The sequence below is a fragment of the Accipiter gentilis genome, chromosome 9, assembly GCF_929443795.1.
Source record: "Accipiter gentilis chromosome 9, bAccGen1.1, whole genome shotgun sequence".
In the NCBI taxonomy this organism is placed as follows: Eukaryota; Metazoa; Chordata; class Aves; order Accipitriformes; family Accipitridae; genus Astur; species Astur gentilis.
This window is the reverse complement of record NC_064888.1, coordinates 33,975,761-33,989,314: the sequence shown is the minus strand read 5'-3', so window position 1 is coordinate 33,989,314 and position 13,554 is coordinate 33,975,761. Positions and strand designations below refer to the sequence as shown.

The 13,554-nt window shown below is 45.0% G+C and overlaps 1 protein-coding gene across 17 annotated transcripts in view; it reads right to left on the bottom strand.

Moving 5' to 3' along the window:
• Nucleotides 1-13,554, bottom strand: part of TCF7L2 (transcription factor 7 like 2) — a 180,468-nt gene that overhangs the window by 108,157 nt on the left and 58,757 nt on the right. For 14 of the 17 annotated variants that reach the window (XM_049811128.1, XM_049811131.1, XM_049811142.1 and 11 more), the window contains exon 4: nt 7,732-7,833. The exons of the other annotated variants lie outside the window; for them this stretch is intronic. In XM_049811128.1, the coding sequence (XP_049667085.1) occupies nt 7,732-7,833 (102 nt within the window). The remainder of the gene's footprint in view (nt 1-7,731; nt 7,834-13,554) is intronic. 17 annotated transcript variants of the gene reach the window in all.

Genomic DNA, 13,554 nt, shown 5'->3' with positions numbered 1-13,554 from the left:
GCCATATCATACCCATTAAATCTTCTGCTCTGCGCACGATGGTTGCTCCTGCTCCAGTCGGCACGGGCTCTGGCTCCCAACCAGGCTGCATTATTCAATACCTACTTCTCTAAGCTCCAGATTGAATCCAGCCACAAACTTCAGCTGTAGACAGGGTGCGTGGGGAGAAGGACCTGCGGCGAGCGGCCCTGCCAAGTCTGCCACCCTCGGTACACATCATCTTTGATCTGACAGGCTCACCCATCTGGCTCTCCAGTATCACCCGGTGCTGCCGCGGCTCTTCGCCCGCTGCCAAGGCCGAGCCGCCACGCGCTGCGGCTGCTGCTGCTGCGGCTGCTGCTGCTGCTGCCGCCGCCGCCGCCGTCCTCATGCACGCCCCGGGCTTCGGGGACAGAGCATCTGCGCTCTCGCCATTCCTCTCGGCACAACCGCTCTTCTGTGGGAGAGCTGATAGCTCGCCGATATTTAATTTTAGGCCCACGCAAGTCCCTGGAAGTTAATTTAACATGCATGCTCCAGCGTAACATAAACTGCCATGTGATTGAATCCAAAACACAGCTTGGGCTGCTCTGTGCTAAAATACTCTCTCCTAAACCATCTTCCCAGTGTAGGTTTCTACCCTGAAATGTTGCTCTCTGCAGTTTTACTGTATTCCAAACTAGCTAGTCTGAAAGGCTCAGAATTTAGGGACACATATTTGCACCACATTTGGGACATAGTGGGTATTTTATAAACAAAACATACAAGAGGTAAGGCTGCAGTAGATGCACTTTGAACCACACTGAAGACAGCATAATTACGTCTTTCTTAAGGATCTCTGGTGAGAGACAAGCAAGCTTTTGTCTTGCTTCCCCCTCACCCAGAGGGTTCTCAATACTCAGATACGTCAGAGAGAGAGATAGCAGCTATATTTTGGTGTGCCACCACAAACCAAAATGTCAAGTCTCAGGGCTCCAGCTCAGGAGCGGGAGCTGCAGCACAGCCCCTCCAGGAATTCAAAACTGAAGCTGGTTCACTGCAACATCCTAGGCTATAAACTTGCTGCTTCAGGAGGACTTGCTGAGCTGTCTCCAGTAATGTCAGAGAAGCCCGGCCCTGCCTGGGAGCAGGGAGCGCTGGAGCCATCTCAAGGTAAGCCACCCCAGCGCCCAAGAGCCAGAGCCTTTGCTGACGCCAAGGACCAGGCTCTCCTGAAGTCCAGCCAGGTGATTCATGAGAAATGGATACTCAACAGATTGCGCCGAGTGTATCATAACACCCCTGCTCAGCTGCCTTCTCCTGGAGCAATGCTTAGGGTTGCCAACTCCTACGATTTTAGAGCCAGTCTAGCAATACTTGCTATTTTTCTTAAAGCGTAGTAGCCTTGAAGTCAAGTGTTTAGGGAAGAACCTCAGCCTCCGCTTACAGCACACAGCAAGCTCCTGAACTGCTGTAGAGAGAAGTTTGAGAATGAGCAGAGAATACCCTGCAGGCTCAGGAACCAGAGAACAAATAAAGAGAATACAAAATGTATTATTTAAGAAACAGAAAACAAACAAAAACAACACAACCCACCCCGCCCCCCCCCCCCCCCCGCCCCAATCCTCATGATCTTTTGAGGCCTGACTCATGATCCTAGAACAATTGGGGTTGGCAGTACTATACATTTTACAGCATTTATTCACAGCTGAAATATCCCAACATCCAAATACTTCAGAGTTCTTGGAGCTACTCACAGATCTCCTGACTACAACCAAGCGTGACAATTCATCCCAGCTGCCAATCCAGCCCCAAGGTGTCTTCTGAAGGTGCTTTAGTGCTGACTGATGTTTGCAGAAGCATTAAATTCCTGCTCACTTCACAGTAAGAGGTACAAGCCTGCACATTTCCCCAGTCTCAGCGTTAAAGCAGAGGGGTTACCTCCAGTACCTAAATAAGGTCTGTAGAAGACAGACATTGTGCCACAGAGTAAACACAACGGCATGAAGCAGTTCCCTGAAGTCTGAACTATTTTGCAAACATATCAAATTACCATGTGAATTACTTTTAAGGAGTCCACATTTCTCCTGTGCTCTACACAAACCAAGCACTAGGTTTCCCATTCATATTTAGTGGGTACTGAATATAATGTGTGTGTTTTATAGGAATCCATCCAAAATAATTTTGTTGGGCTGCTGGTAGGTGAATTCTATACTTAGCCCTAAACATTCAGGTTTGAACACAGATTTTTTTTAAACACAACCCTTCCCAACAAAAAAAATCAAAAGGAATTAGTGGTGAAAGATGTAGCCACAAAATTCTCAGCAAGTTTAATTTGTTCTGTGGCTTAATTCCATACAGCTCTGAAAATTCAGGACAAGATGTTTGCACACTTTTGGGCATGTATTAATGAAACATTTTGTTTACTTTGCAACTGCCAGAGCAATTAGCCAAATAAAGTATAGAGCATTTAAAAAGGAGAGAGTCACTAAAGGAGCTTTCCAATTAAGTCTGCACAGCTATTTCTGCAGCGTGAGGCTCAGGGATCTGTATGTTGAGTCCATGCACTCAGGCGTGACCTACCTGCCATCAGGGACTGCTTAGGATACCGGCACAGCTCAGACGCACAGCCCTCTCCTCCTCCCCATGCATGTGCCCCTCTCAATACCAGGCACTGACATGAACGAAGCCCAATTCCTTCCCCCCCCAACACCACCATGTTCCTGCAACTCTCCACACAGTCTGCGTACTCAGAGGATTGCCCCGCAGATCTCCAGGGAAGAGCGAGTCCCATCATGGGCTCACGCAGCCTGAAATCCAAGAACCATCTCAAGAGGTTATTGCAGAGGAAGAACAGCCTCTCTACTACAAACTATTAAAGACAAACAAAGCAAGAGGTTTAAAAGCCCTCTTGGGGCACTGTGAGTGGAAGTTGCAAGATTACGCTTCCAGATGGCTCCATACATACAGGACCGCACACGTCTGGATGCACCCCACTTCTGGCCTGTTTGAAGGGACACTGTAGGTGAGTTTTAAAATCTAAGAGAAACTTCATGATTACTTTGTATTTGTTTCTTCTTTCAAAGTGCCTAAGTGCAAACCACACAAGACAAAGAAATTAGGGACCGGGCAGGGCAGACTGCACAGCTTCAACTCTAACCGCTCTGGGAAACAATTCCTGATCCCTTCAAGCCACCCAGTAGTCCCAGACACCCACTGTCCACGTACATGGAAGGGGATGAGAACAGACAGTACATTTCAGATGGTTTTGCCTTCAGTTTTGCTTGTCATGTTATGTTTTGAAAACACACTTTTACCTCCTTAAGAAAAAAAAAAAAAAAATAAAAGGAAAAAAATTAGATACACTACTGCACAGTGATTCTTTGTTCTTGGGGCTTCAGTCTACTTTATGGCTGTGTTCATTACATATTAGAAAACCCAGGCCAAATAGTACTAGAAGTCCTCCCCCAAGGTAACATTTACATTTACTTCAAAAGGCCTCCCTACAGAAGAAAATGCAGGAATTTTTTTAGACTTTTAACTGTTTTGTAAGAAATATACCGTACCAAACCACCACCATTTTGGGTTCTGAACGTTTTTCCCTGGCACAAAGGAAGCTAAAAGCAAGTCTTTGTATAGCCAAGACAGCAGGAGGCAGGATCCTGGGACCAGTCTTTCACCCATACTCCTGCCTAAACCAGGGTATGGCTGAGTCAGAGTATTTACTTTGCAGAGAACAGGGAAGAACAGCACTTTTTCTCCTTAAGGTTGTACAACAGCATGCCTAGATAAAAACGGTTTTAAAGGAGCTTGCTTTCTGTAGCGAGTACATTTTGGAAATCCTTGCACAGACATACCATGCTCATTTACACTTGCCCGTCCACACCGCAACAGAAAATTTTCATGTGAGAATCCCACTTCTAGGGCACCCAGATCTCATCCTTATCACCAGGATGGTGATCAGGTGCACATTGAACATGGGATTTCAGCACAACTAGCACCCTACCTGCTTAGAGGAACATACAAGGCACCCAGCTAGGGTCTGCTTCACACCCAAAAACTTCCTGCTAAAACTGTTTTACAGAGTCTTAATACCTTCAATGAAATCAAAGGTCAGAAAAAAGAGAGCAAATAACAATAAAAACCCTTAAAAAAAAATCCCAGCCTCATAATAGTACTATCCGCAGGCTGAATTCAAAATTTTGACCTAGCAAGCTTAATAGCATATTATTAAAACAATTTTTCCCCCAGTTTTCTTTCACCTTTGGACACAGATAAGCAGCATGACTGTGCCAGAGCAAGATGCGAGACTCTTACAAGACGAGTGAAGCACCTAAATGCAAATAAATGCATTGGTCTTAAATGGAGCCTCATGCTGTACCTTCCTCAAGACATGCTGAACATAATTTCAGTTTAATATTCTGTTTCTCATTATGGGCCTTGGAGACTCTCTCAAGCACCATGAAAAGCAGTATTAACCCAGCCCTCGGCACTGGGGGCAATCCAGCCAAATTATTCATGCTGGTCTTTTGCTTCAATTTTTGTAGTCTTAACTTAATGTCCTTAAACAAATCTGAAAGGAGGACAGCTGACAAATAGTACAGACTTTACTTAAGACATTACAGACGGCCATGTTCTGCAGCCCTGAGTCATTAAGCTAAAAACCCGCGCTGAAGCCAAGTGGAGTTTCATCGGGGCTGGGTGTAAAGGCTGCAGCCCTGACACGGAGCTCATGGTAATCAGAGCCAAGCACTGAGGAGCAAGAGCATTAAGAAAAAAAAGGAAAAAGAAAGAAAAAAAAGAAAAAGAAAAAAGAAAGAAAAGGAAAAAGGAAAGAAAAAGAAGAAAAGGAACCCCCCACACTCTCCTTTCCTCTCTTTGTAATCCAGCTATAAAGATTAGCTTCAAATCCTCATTTCAGAGATAGAGGAAAGATAAGAAATGATTTGCAGGTGTTAGCATTTTCCTATAGATCTTCAGGGCAGCACAACTGATTTCAAGATGAAAAACTGGCATGGGTACACTTGGCGGGTAGACAAGACACAACAACGTGGGTGGAGAACCAGTTTCTATCCCTATACGTTACACATTACGCTCACACAGAAACATCAGCGTGCCCGTGAAATACCCCTCATTGTTCCATAAAAGATTAATTGCATTTTCACGTACGCAGAAATGGGTGTAGAGCCTCATGCAAGAGCGGCCAGGTCCCAGGTGCTGTGTGCAGGCAGAGCAGCGACAAACAGGGACACCAGAGAAGGCTGACACATCCCAGGCCAACTGGCATCTGCAGCCACTTCATCTCTCCTGAATGCCATTACCCGCTCTAACTTTATTTACCAAAAAATAAGACCATTTTTACTCTGCAGAATTAATGTGGCCTGGGGCGGATGCCAGGAAAAAGGGTGGAAAAAGCTGCCCCTTATTTATTTATTTTAACAGAACAAGGCAAAACAGTTTGCTGCTAAAAATAAACATTAAACCTTGCAGAACCTCCCCCCGCCAAAACCCCACTGCTCCCCCCCTCACTCCCTCCTCCGCCTCCTCTCCCTCCAACATTGTAAGTAGCACAAAAGATCACATTACAAATGCCAGCTGTGTCTCTTTTGGAAGGTGGCCTCCATCTCGGAGGTAGTATATGTTCCTCACGGCCTAAGTGGTTGCTATGGTAAATATGCTTTTTATTGAATAGCAGAGTGAAACAGCTTTTAAAGAGACCCATAAGAACCCCATAAATGGTCAAAATACAAGGCAGATCAACCTCAGACTCCCTGGAAACAGGTTTCTCTTTATTTTCCAAAATGATTGTGAATTTTGAACCTTTTTTTTTTTTTTGTGCATTTGTGTTGTCCACTTATCTCCACCTCACCCACACCCAGGTGGAAGGGCTGGAGAGGAATGGGAGAGCCGGGACCCCAGCCAGCCACCTGGCACAATGAGCTTCTTTGACTTTTAAAGGCAAGCACCCACGCCCCTGCGTGGCAGGAGGCTTCAGGGACAGTGGATGCTCAGCACTGGAAAGCGCAGGTGGTCCCCAGCAAAGCTACCTACCAAACTCAGCCTGCCCTTCCAGGCTGCAACCAGCCAGGAGAAACCTCCTGCTCCCTCACCATCGCCTCCTACAAGGCTAACACCACTCCACCGTGCCAGCCCCAGAGCCCCAGGAACGCTCCCGTCCCCTGTGCCAGTCCTCCAGAACAGCAGTAAAAAAAGAAGTAAAATGAGGAAGTTACTTCGGTTAATCTCTTCCTAAGAATAAGGTGATGGCAGGTTTTGATGGCTGTAGATTTCTAACTAACCAGCCAAACACCCTTTCTCTGATCTCTTCCTCTAGTGACGACCCAAGTGGATGGGAAGGAAAAGCAAAGTCACTCTGAAAAAGTGAAGCAACCAGCGCTAGATATCAACTAGGCAAATACAGGTCTTGTTCCCATCGCTCTCTGCCACACTGAGGGATGGTTTAGAAGCTGTGGACTCTTAAAGAGATAGAAAACCTTTTTTCTTTCTAAATAAAGAACTAAGACACTCATAGCAAAGGGCTGACACTTCTCATGTTAAAGAGATGACAATGGAAGAAGCAGCTCCTCAGAAACATTTAGTACGATTTGAGATTTCTAACAAAACAAACATGTGCTTTGGATGATCTACCAGCTACGTCAACTTTAGACTGTATAGAAAAAAGATAAAGAATAATCAATGTTTCTTTTCCTGGGAATCACGGTATCATCCAATGGTTATAAAAAAGTCTAAAAAAAAAAGAACAAAAACAAACAAACCCAAAAAACACCCAAACATGTAAAACTTGATGATAAAGTGTTTCAGAAGAAATATTCTAATCCACTACGTGCCATCTTCTCCAGAGGTAAATTTCCCAGAAGAATGCTCAGAGCTGAGATGCTCCTTAACAACAGATGGCACTAACACTGGCTATGGGTGAGGAAGGGCCAATGCATACCGCCCCTCTTGCATAACACCATATAAACAAACACTTTCCTTTTAGACCTCTATGGAAGCTATTTCAGAAAGTAAAAGAAAACCCCAAACCCCTCTCATGCAAATTTGTATTGAACATTTCAAATTCAACATTGTTTTTACAACAGAAGCAAGAAAATTTAACTGAGAACTGAAAATTTAAGTGAGAAGTTCATAAATAAAGCTATTTTTAGCAATGCTATTCATTGTAAAGAGAGTTTTATATTTTGCAGGTAAGTAGTAAACATTTGATAACACTTTTTAGACTAAATGAGAAGTCATCACAACACAAAGGGACACGTGCTCTGTTGACCTTGCCTCTGCTGAGCCTTCACCCAGGTAAAATGCTGACCAACTCTCAAACTTTCATTCAAGATTTTGCAATAAGAAAATATTTTTTTAATAAAGGCCATAGAAACGGCTTGGGTTTTACTTTTTTTAATGCTTTCCAGAAGTGTCTCTTCATCCTCTTCAGTTCAACATTGTCAGATGTGTAAACCAGCCTGATTGGACTTCACTGCCACTAAGTAATTCTGCAGCGTGTAAATTTAGAGCATTTTCAACTCTCTGCTCTCCTACGAGGCACATGAATGATAATTTCATAAACAGCCCAGCAACAGCAAATGTAGTCCCTCCTTTTACCATGGGCTCGTTAGGGTTTTTGTTTGGTTTTAAGTATTTCTCTTTTGGTTTGTGTAAAAGAAAACTGATGACAACCAATGCTATTAATGTCAAATGCCTTTTTTTTTTTTTTTTTTTTTTTTTTAAACAAAGGAAGAACATCTTTCTGCGTTTACTTACAACAATGTGTGCTGGAGATGGAGACCTAGCATCCTTGAGGGCTTGTCTACTCTGAAGGCTCCCTGCCTGAACATCAAGCAGTGGCCATTTCATCTGCAGATACTGGATGAAGGAAACAAAAATGGGGAAAGAAAAATGAGTTCAGAAAAGAAAGGCAAAAAAAATAACAAATCTTAGGTAACATGGGTAAAAAGATAAAACTTATGCAAGGAACTGAAACAAAAATTAAGACGACTGCATGTTTGTGGAGACAAAATCTGTGCAGAACACTAACAATTTCATACCACCACATTACAGTTCAGGAATAAGAAAATAAATCCTATTGCAAAGACAGTATTACATTGATTTTACTAATCATAGCAAATCTAGAAGAATAAAACCCACGCAGAAACAAAATACCAAAACCATGGAGAGGATGGGACAAGGCAGGGGAAGAAGGTGCATTATCAGTCTCAGGAGAGGGAAAACACGTATTGTGGGTTAAGAATATGATCTCATTATTTAATGGGTCATCTGTCAGCCTTCCTTCAACAAATGCACCGCGCCAACTCCTCCAGCTTCCCAGCACTGTACAAGCCCTAAAGGCAGAGGTCTACCCCAAAAAGAACCAACACTGCTGGGTCTTGACACCTATTTTCTCTACTTTTCACCATTTCTGGAAGTCACCATGGATTATTTTCTTCTTGCTCATCTTCTGTCGGACAGCCCTTAAGGGACTTGCACAGTGTAACTTATTCAATTACAAGGCCAAACTTAATAAGCTCTCCCGTTGATGATGTCCAAGACAGAGTACAGCCTGGTGCACTCAGGCCCAGCTGTGCGGGCCAGGCGCTCAGGGATAGCCACAACTCCTTTATGTCACTGTCATCAGCAGATAGGCTGAATACACAGTCTGCAGCATAAGGGGGTGTTGATTCAAAAGCAAAAAAAAGCTTAACTACGCTTCAAGAAGGAGCAGAACATTCCCACGGATTTAACCAGCATCAAATATCGACAAAAACTTCTGCTCTCGGGCATGCACGTCCTCTCGCTAAACTCACTGGACAAGCCATTGCACCCCAGCCAGATCGCACAGCGGAGCTCAAGGCTTCCACCAAACAGGTGAAGTCTCAAGCTGGTACCCAGATTGCTGCATCAGAAGTGCTCGATTCTGACCAAGAGCAGCCCCACAGAGAAATCAGTTAGCCCAAACAGACTTCTGCACAGTACATCTAAATATAATTTCAGCCCAAGCTTTTCTCTCTGCATGGTGCTGCACTGTGCCAATTAGGCATACTGGTCAATAAGCGATCTCTAAAAGCCCTGTGTCATGCTGGAAGAAATGCGTACTGCCACATACCTTCAGCCCCCTCCCAGAACTAAGAAAAGCAGCTGTACGCATAGATCAGGCCACTGCAGAAGATCCTATTTAGCACTAGACTCTCTTTGACCTAACAGATGTATTCCTAGAAAATATCTAGAGAAATAGTTATGTTTACCCATTCCTTTTTTCTTCTTTTTTTTTTTTTTTTTTTAGTAAGAGTAATCTTGAAAGAGAACCACACACAAACAACCCCCACCACTCCAGGCGAACAACGGAAGCTGTATCTAAATCTCCATGAAGGAAGGAAGGAGATCTGGTTCCATGCTTTCAGCACATCACTATCACATTTGCTCACGTATGCAAAACATTTGTTAGCATGCAAGGCCTGTTTGCTGCAAGACCCTGGGCACCGAGGTGACCAAAAGCAGGAGTCAGCAGGAGGATGCATTACCAATTCCCATCGCTTGGAGGGCCTGAGATTTCTGAGCTACTGGAATGCAAATAAACAAAGCCATACTCTGGATTTGTGCCCCATACAAGTTCCTCAAGTTCCAAGAAGTCTTGTTTTTATTCATCTTCACATTTGGGATTTGTGCAATGTGGACCAGAATGTTTCAGCACTTCTTAAAAACAAGAAATAAAACCCAAACACACCAGGACTAGTCTACCGTAAGTGTCATTTCTAACTCTTACGACTTGATTGTAAGCCTCCAGATATTTGATCACTTGTATCAAATCCCTGATCTTCAATATAGGTGACCACAACACAGATGTTAAAGTTGAGATGATGTTAAAGTAGCTTTCTAACCCTTTGTGGTTTCACAAAAGTGCTTAAAAATGCAACCCAAGTGCACAGAAAATGGACTCAAAACCTAAGCTGGCCAAGAGCTTCTTAACTTGAGAAATCTGATACACCTCAGATTTGCAGATGGCACTATTAAACAAGTCAACTGCTACATTTTTAGAAGTCCATCAGTTGTCTTAGAAAGTGATTGTAACACCACCACACAAAGGGGCATATGAATTTGCAGAAAGGGTCCTGATGGGTCTCAGCTACTACTGGCTTCCTCGGGTTTTCCAGCCAGCTACTGAAGTACTTTTCCCTTCTTCCAAGGTAAACGTCTTCTCAGGATGTGTACCTCACGGTACACGACTCTGTTTCAAACTCCACAACCATTTTGGCAAGTGAGAAGCTACTGCTACCACAGCTAAAGCACTTACAAGGACCTGCCAGCTCAACCAGTGAAGCTTCAGGAAATGGCCACTAAGCCATTACCCACCAAAATAAACCAACTGCCCTCATTTTTCCATGACCACTCCACGGTCACGAGCAACCCCGGAATATTCCTACAACCATGACAACCCATGAAGGAGCTCAGGTCAGCAGCTGTCCTAAAACACCGGCCAAGAAACACGTGGGCTTCTCTGAGACTGCTCCAAGGGCAGACTGAGGCACTGACACAGCAGCATGAGCAAGCTCACATCAGACCCCGTCCAGTCATTAATTATTGCAGGGATTAGACAGCCTTCAGGACTCTCAGTTCTGCTGGTTTTTACTAGCAATAAATTCCCTTAGAAGAAACAGAGCAAGAATGTACGGTTGCTCCGTCTCCACCTTGATCTCACGAGAGCCTGCACTTTCAGCGCAGGTGCTCCCACACCAGGCTGACCAACCTAAGTGCAAGATGAAAGTTTCAGAAGATCTTACTGCTGCTTTGCTTTTCTGCTTTTAAAACCCTTCGTTTAGACTCTCAGTAAAGTCCTTCTCTTACTCACCCTTGCCAAAGAGCATCTAAGAAGTCTTACAGCGCGAAGGCTAAAACGCAGCCAGAGCTGCTTCTCCTCTTGGATGCGCACGTGGAGCCCAGCAGGAACGGTCCAAACCCAGAGGGCTCAGTTTCGCACACAACCACCCACACAGAGACAGCTTCCATTTTCACCAGTGGGTAATACACCAGTGGGGGGACAAATTAAACAAACAGTCCCCACAGAAAGCAGTAACGCGCAAGGGTGAATAAAGCAACTTCCACGAGCTGTACCAAGTGGCCGGGATCCAGAGCAGCATCCCGGCCCTGCCAAGGGCAAGATGTTCTGTCCGTCAGATAAACAGAGAGGGCCAGAGCCCACAGCCAACGCTTGCGTCAAGCTAACGAACCCACAGCTTCAATGGCGGGATGTTTGCAAAAGAAAAAAAAAAGTCCAATGTGCTGGCTTCAAAACGCCAGCCCGTTGATAAAGTATGAAATATTAGCATTGTTTAAGGTGACGAGCCTGACTCAAGGCCTCCTCATCCAAGAATTGTCATGCCTGTAACACAATATTGATGTGGTGGCTTATAATTCTTACTTTACATAAAAGCTTCATTGTGTGCCAAATTCAATCTCCACAGGCTACCTGAGCCACAGATTTTTACGAGTCTACATTTCAGCGCTGCGAGTCTACAATACACATAATTTTCAATTATGTTAGGGCAGAACAGGATCACTGCCTATATAACATTACTGGTTGGAGGAAATGAGACTCAGCCCTACTGCCGAGAGAGCTAACTGGATCCAGATGGTGGGCCGAGCGAGGCAGCCGTCCGAGGGAGCGATGTCGCAGCAGCCGCCCCCTCCGCAACCCTCTCCTTCGCGATGGAGGGGGACACCAAGGCATCGCAGGGCTGGGAGGGGAGGATGCTTGGGGCGGGGGGGAGTCGCATCACGGCGTGGGGAGGAAGAAAGGAGAGAGGGGAGAGGCATGATTGCTTTCGCAGGTTTACTGCTGCTGCCCTACGTTGCGATATTCTTATTAAAAAGGAGAAAAATTAAGTCCCGTTACAGCGGAGAGGTAAATCCTTTCCTTCCTCAAGCAACTAAATAGCAGGAAATCCTCTTCTCTTGGCCCTAAATGCAGATTTGAGCCAGACGGTTCCTCTGATTTGCAAGGAGTCCACAAAAATCTGAAGCCGACTTTCCCAGCCTTCTGACACTGCTTTTACATTCCTGCACCGGGGGGGAAGGGTAGGAGGGAGGCAAGTTCCCACCATCCTGCTCCTGCAAACGCTGGACACATGCTCACTCCTCTCCTGCTTCTGTGTCTCAGTGTGGAAATTAGGACTTGCCTGTACAAACATTGAACTTTTCAACAAATTAACTCTAACAAATCTGTGCAAATTATTTCAGAGCAAAACTGTTGAAATGGGCTCTGCTGGCCTGCTTTTAACATTTTTTTAAATAATGTCATCTTGGCGTAAGTATTTTATTCCCTGTTTAACAATATGATCTGATGGGGATCATTAGCATGTGTGTGTGTTGTTTTTTTTAAAAAAAAAAAGAAGAAAAAAAAAAGTTTTATGGCAAGTCTCAGAGAGCTTAAGCAAAATAATTGTTAAGCTCCAGGCCTCCGCACAAAAATTAAAACACGTATGGGGCGAGCGTACTTGAGAGAAACCAAAGCTTTTAAAAAGGCTGTTAAATTGTCAGCACAAGGGAAAAGGCAAATGATTTGAACAGCCCAGATTTTTTTCTGTAGAAGGGGAAAAAAAACTCAACAAAAAACCCCCAACAACCAACCAACCAAACACCCTGCCCTCTACTCCTATGAGCATCACGTCCACACCTCCCATCTGCAACCAGAAGGTCCTGAAAAACAGGGACCCACCAAGAGCAGCTCTGCATGTCTACCCACCCCGGCACCAATATCACCCAAAGCAGCTGCCTTCCTGGGCACCGGCAGGGCAAACAAACATCTTTCCCAAGATTTCACAGCAGAGTTGGTCAAAAGCAGCGCCGTGGTTCAACCCCTGCTAGCAACTAAGCACCACGCAGCTGCTCACTTACGACTAGGAAGACAATTAACTCTATCCTTTTTAGCTGAAACCAGGACATCCAAGACTAGAGGAGTTTGGTGGAAACTCTTACTCACAGCCAGCAGCCACCCCGCACGCCGGGGCCGGGCTCGCAGCGGCACGGCCACGATGGAAGGGATGGCACAGAGCTCGCAGGTGTTTCCTGCACTGATGTCCAACCTGGAGCTGCTCCCTTGTCACGCTATTGTTTTCACTGCTGGAATGCCCTACGAGTGATGGCCCACAGCATATAAATACATAAACGCAATTAAAAAGAAAAAAAAAAAAGCCAGATTTTAAACAGAGGGAAAGCTGCACAACACTTTCCAGCTCAGGTTTCCTGCAGCTGGTGCTTATTAGCTCCCAGGAACTGGAACAAGCAGGAGCAGGGCTCCTGGAGTCAGCTTGATGCCATGGGCCTCCAAAAACTCGCCTAACCATGGGAGCACATCTCCACTTTTTCCCGGATCTCAACACGCCATGCAAGCAGAAATATTCCTGATCCTAGTTTTGCTGTTAGTCTCTCCCTTGGGCAGCACTGCAGAATCCCATGGAAGTACACACCTGGACATCAACTTTGAAACTCAGGAGTTTCTCCAGTATTTAGTTGGCAACTCTTCTGGGAGCGGGAATCTAGGCAAATTTTAACCAGAGATAAACCAGTAGTAACACAGGAGAGCGCAACATTGAG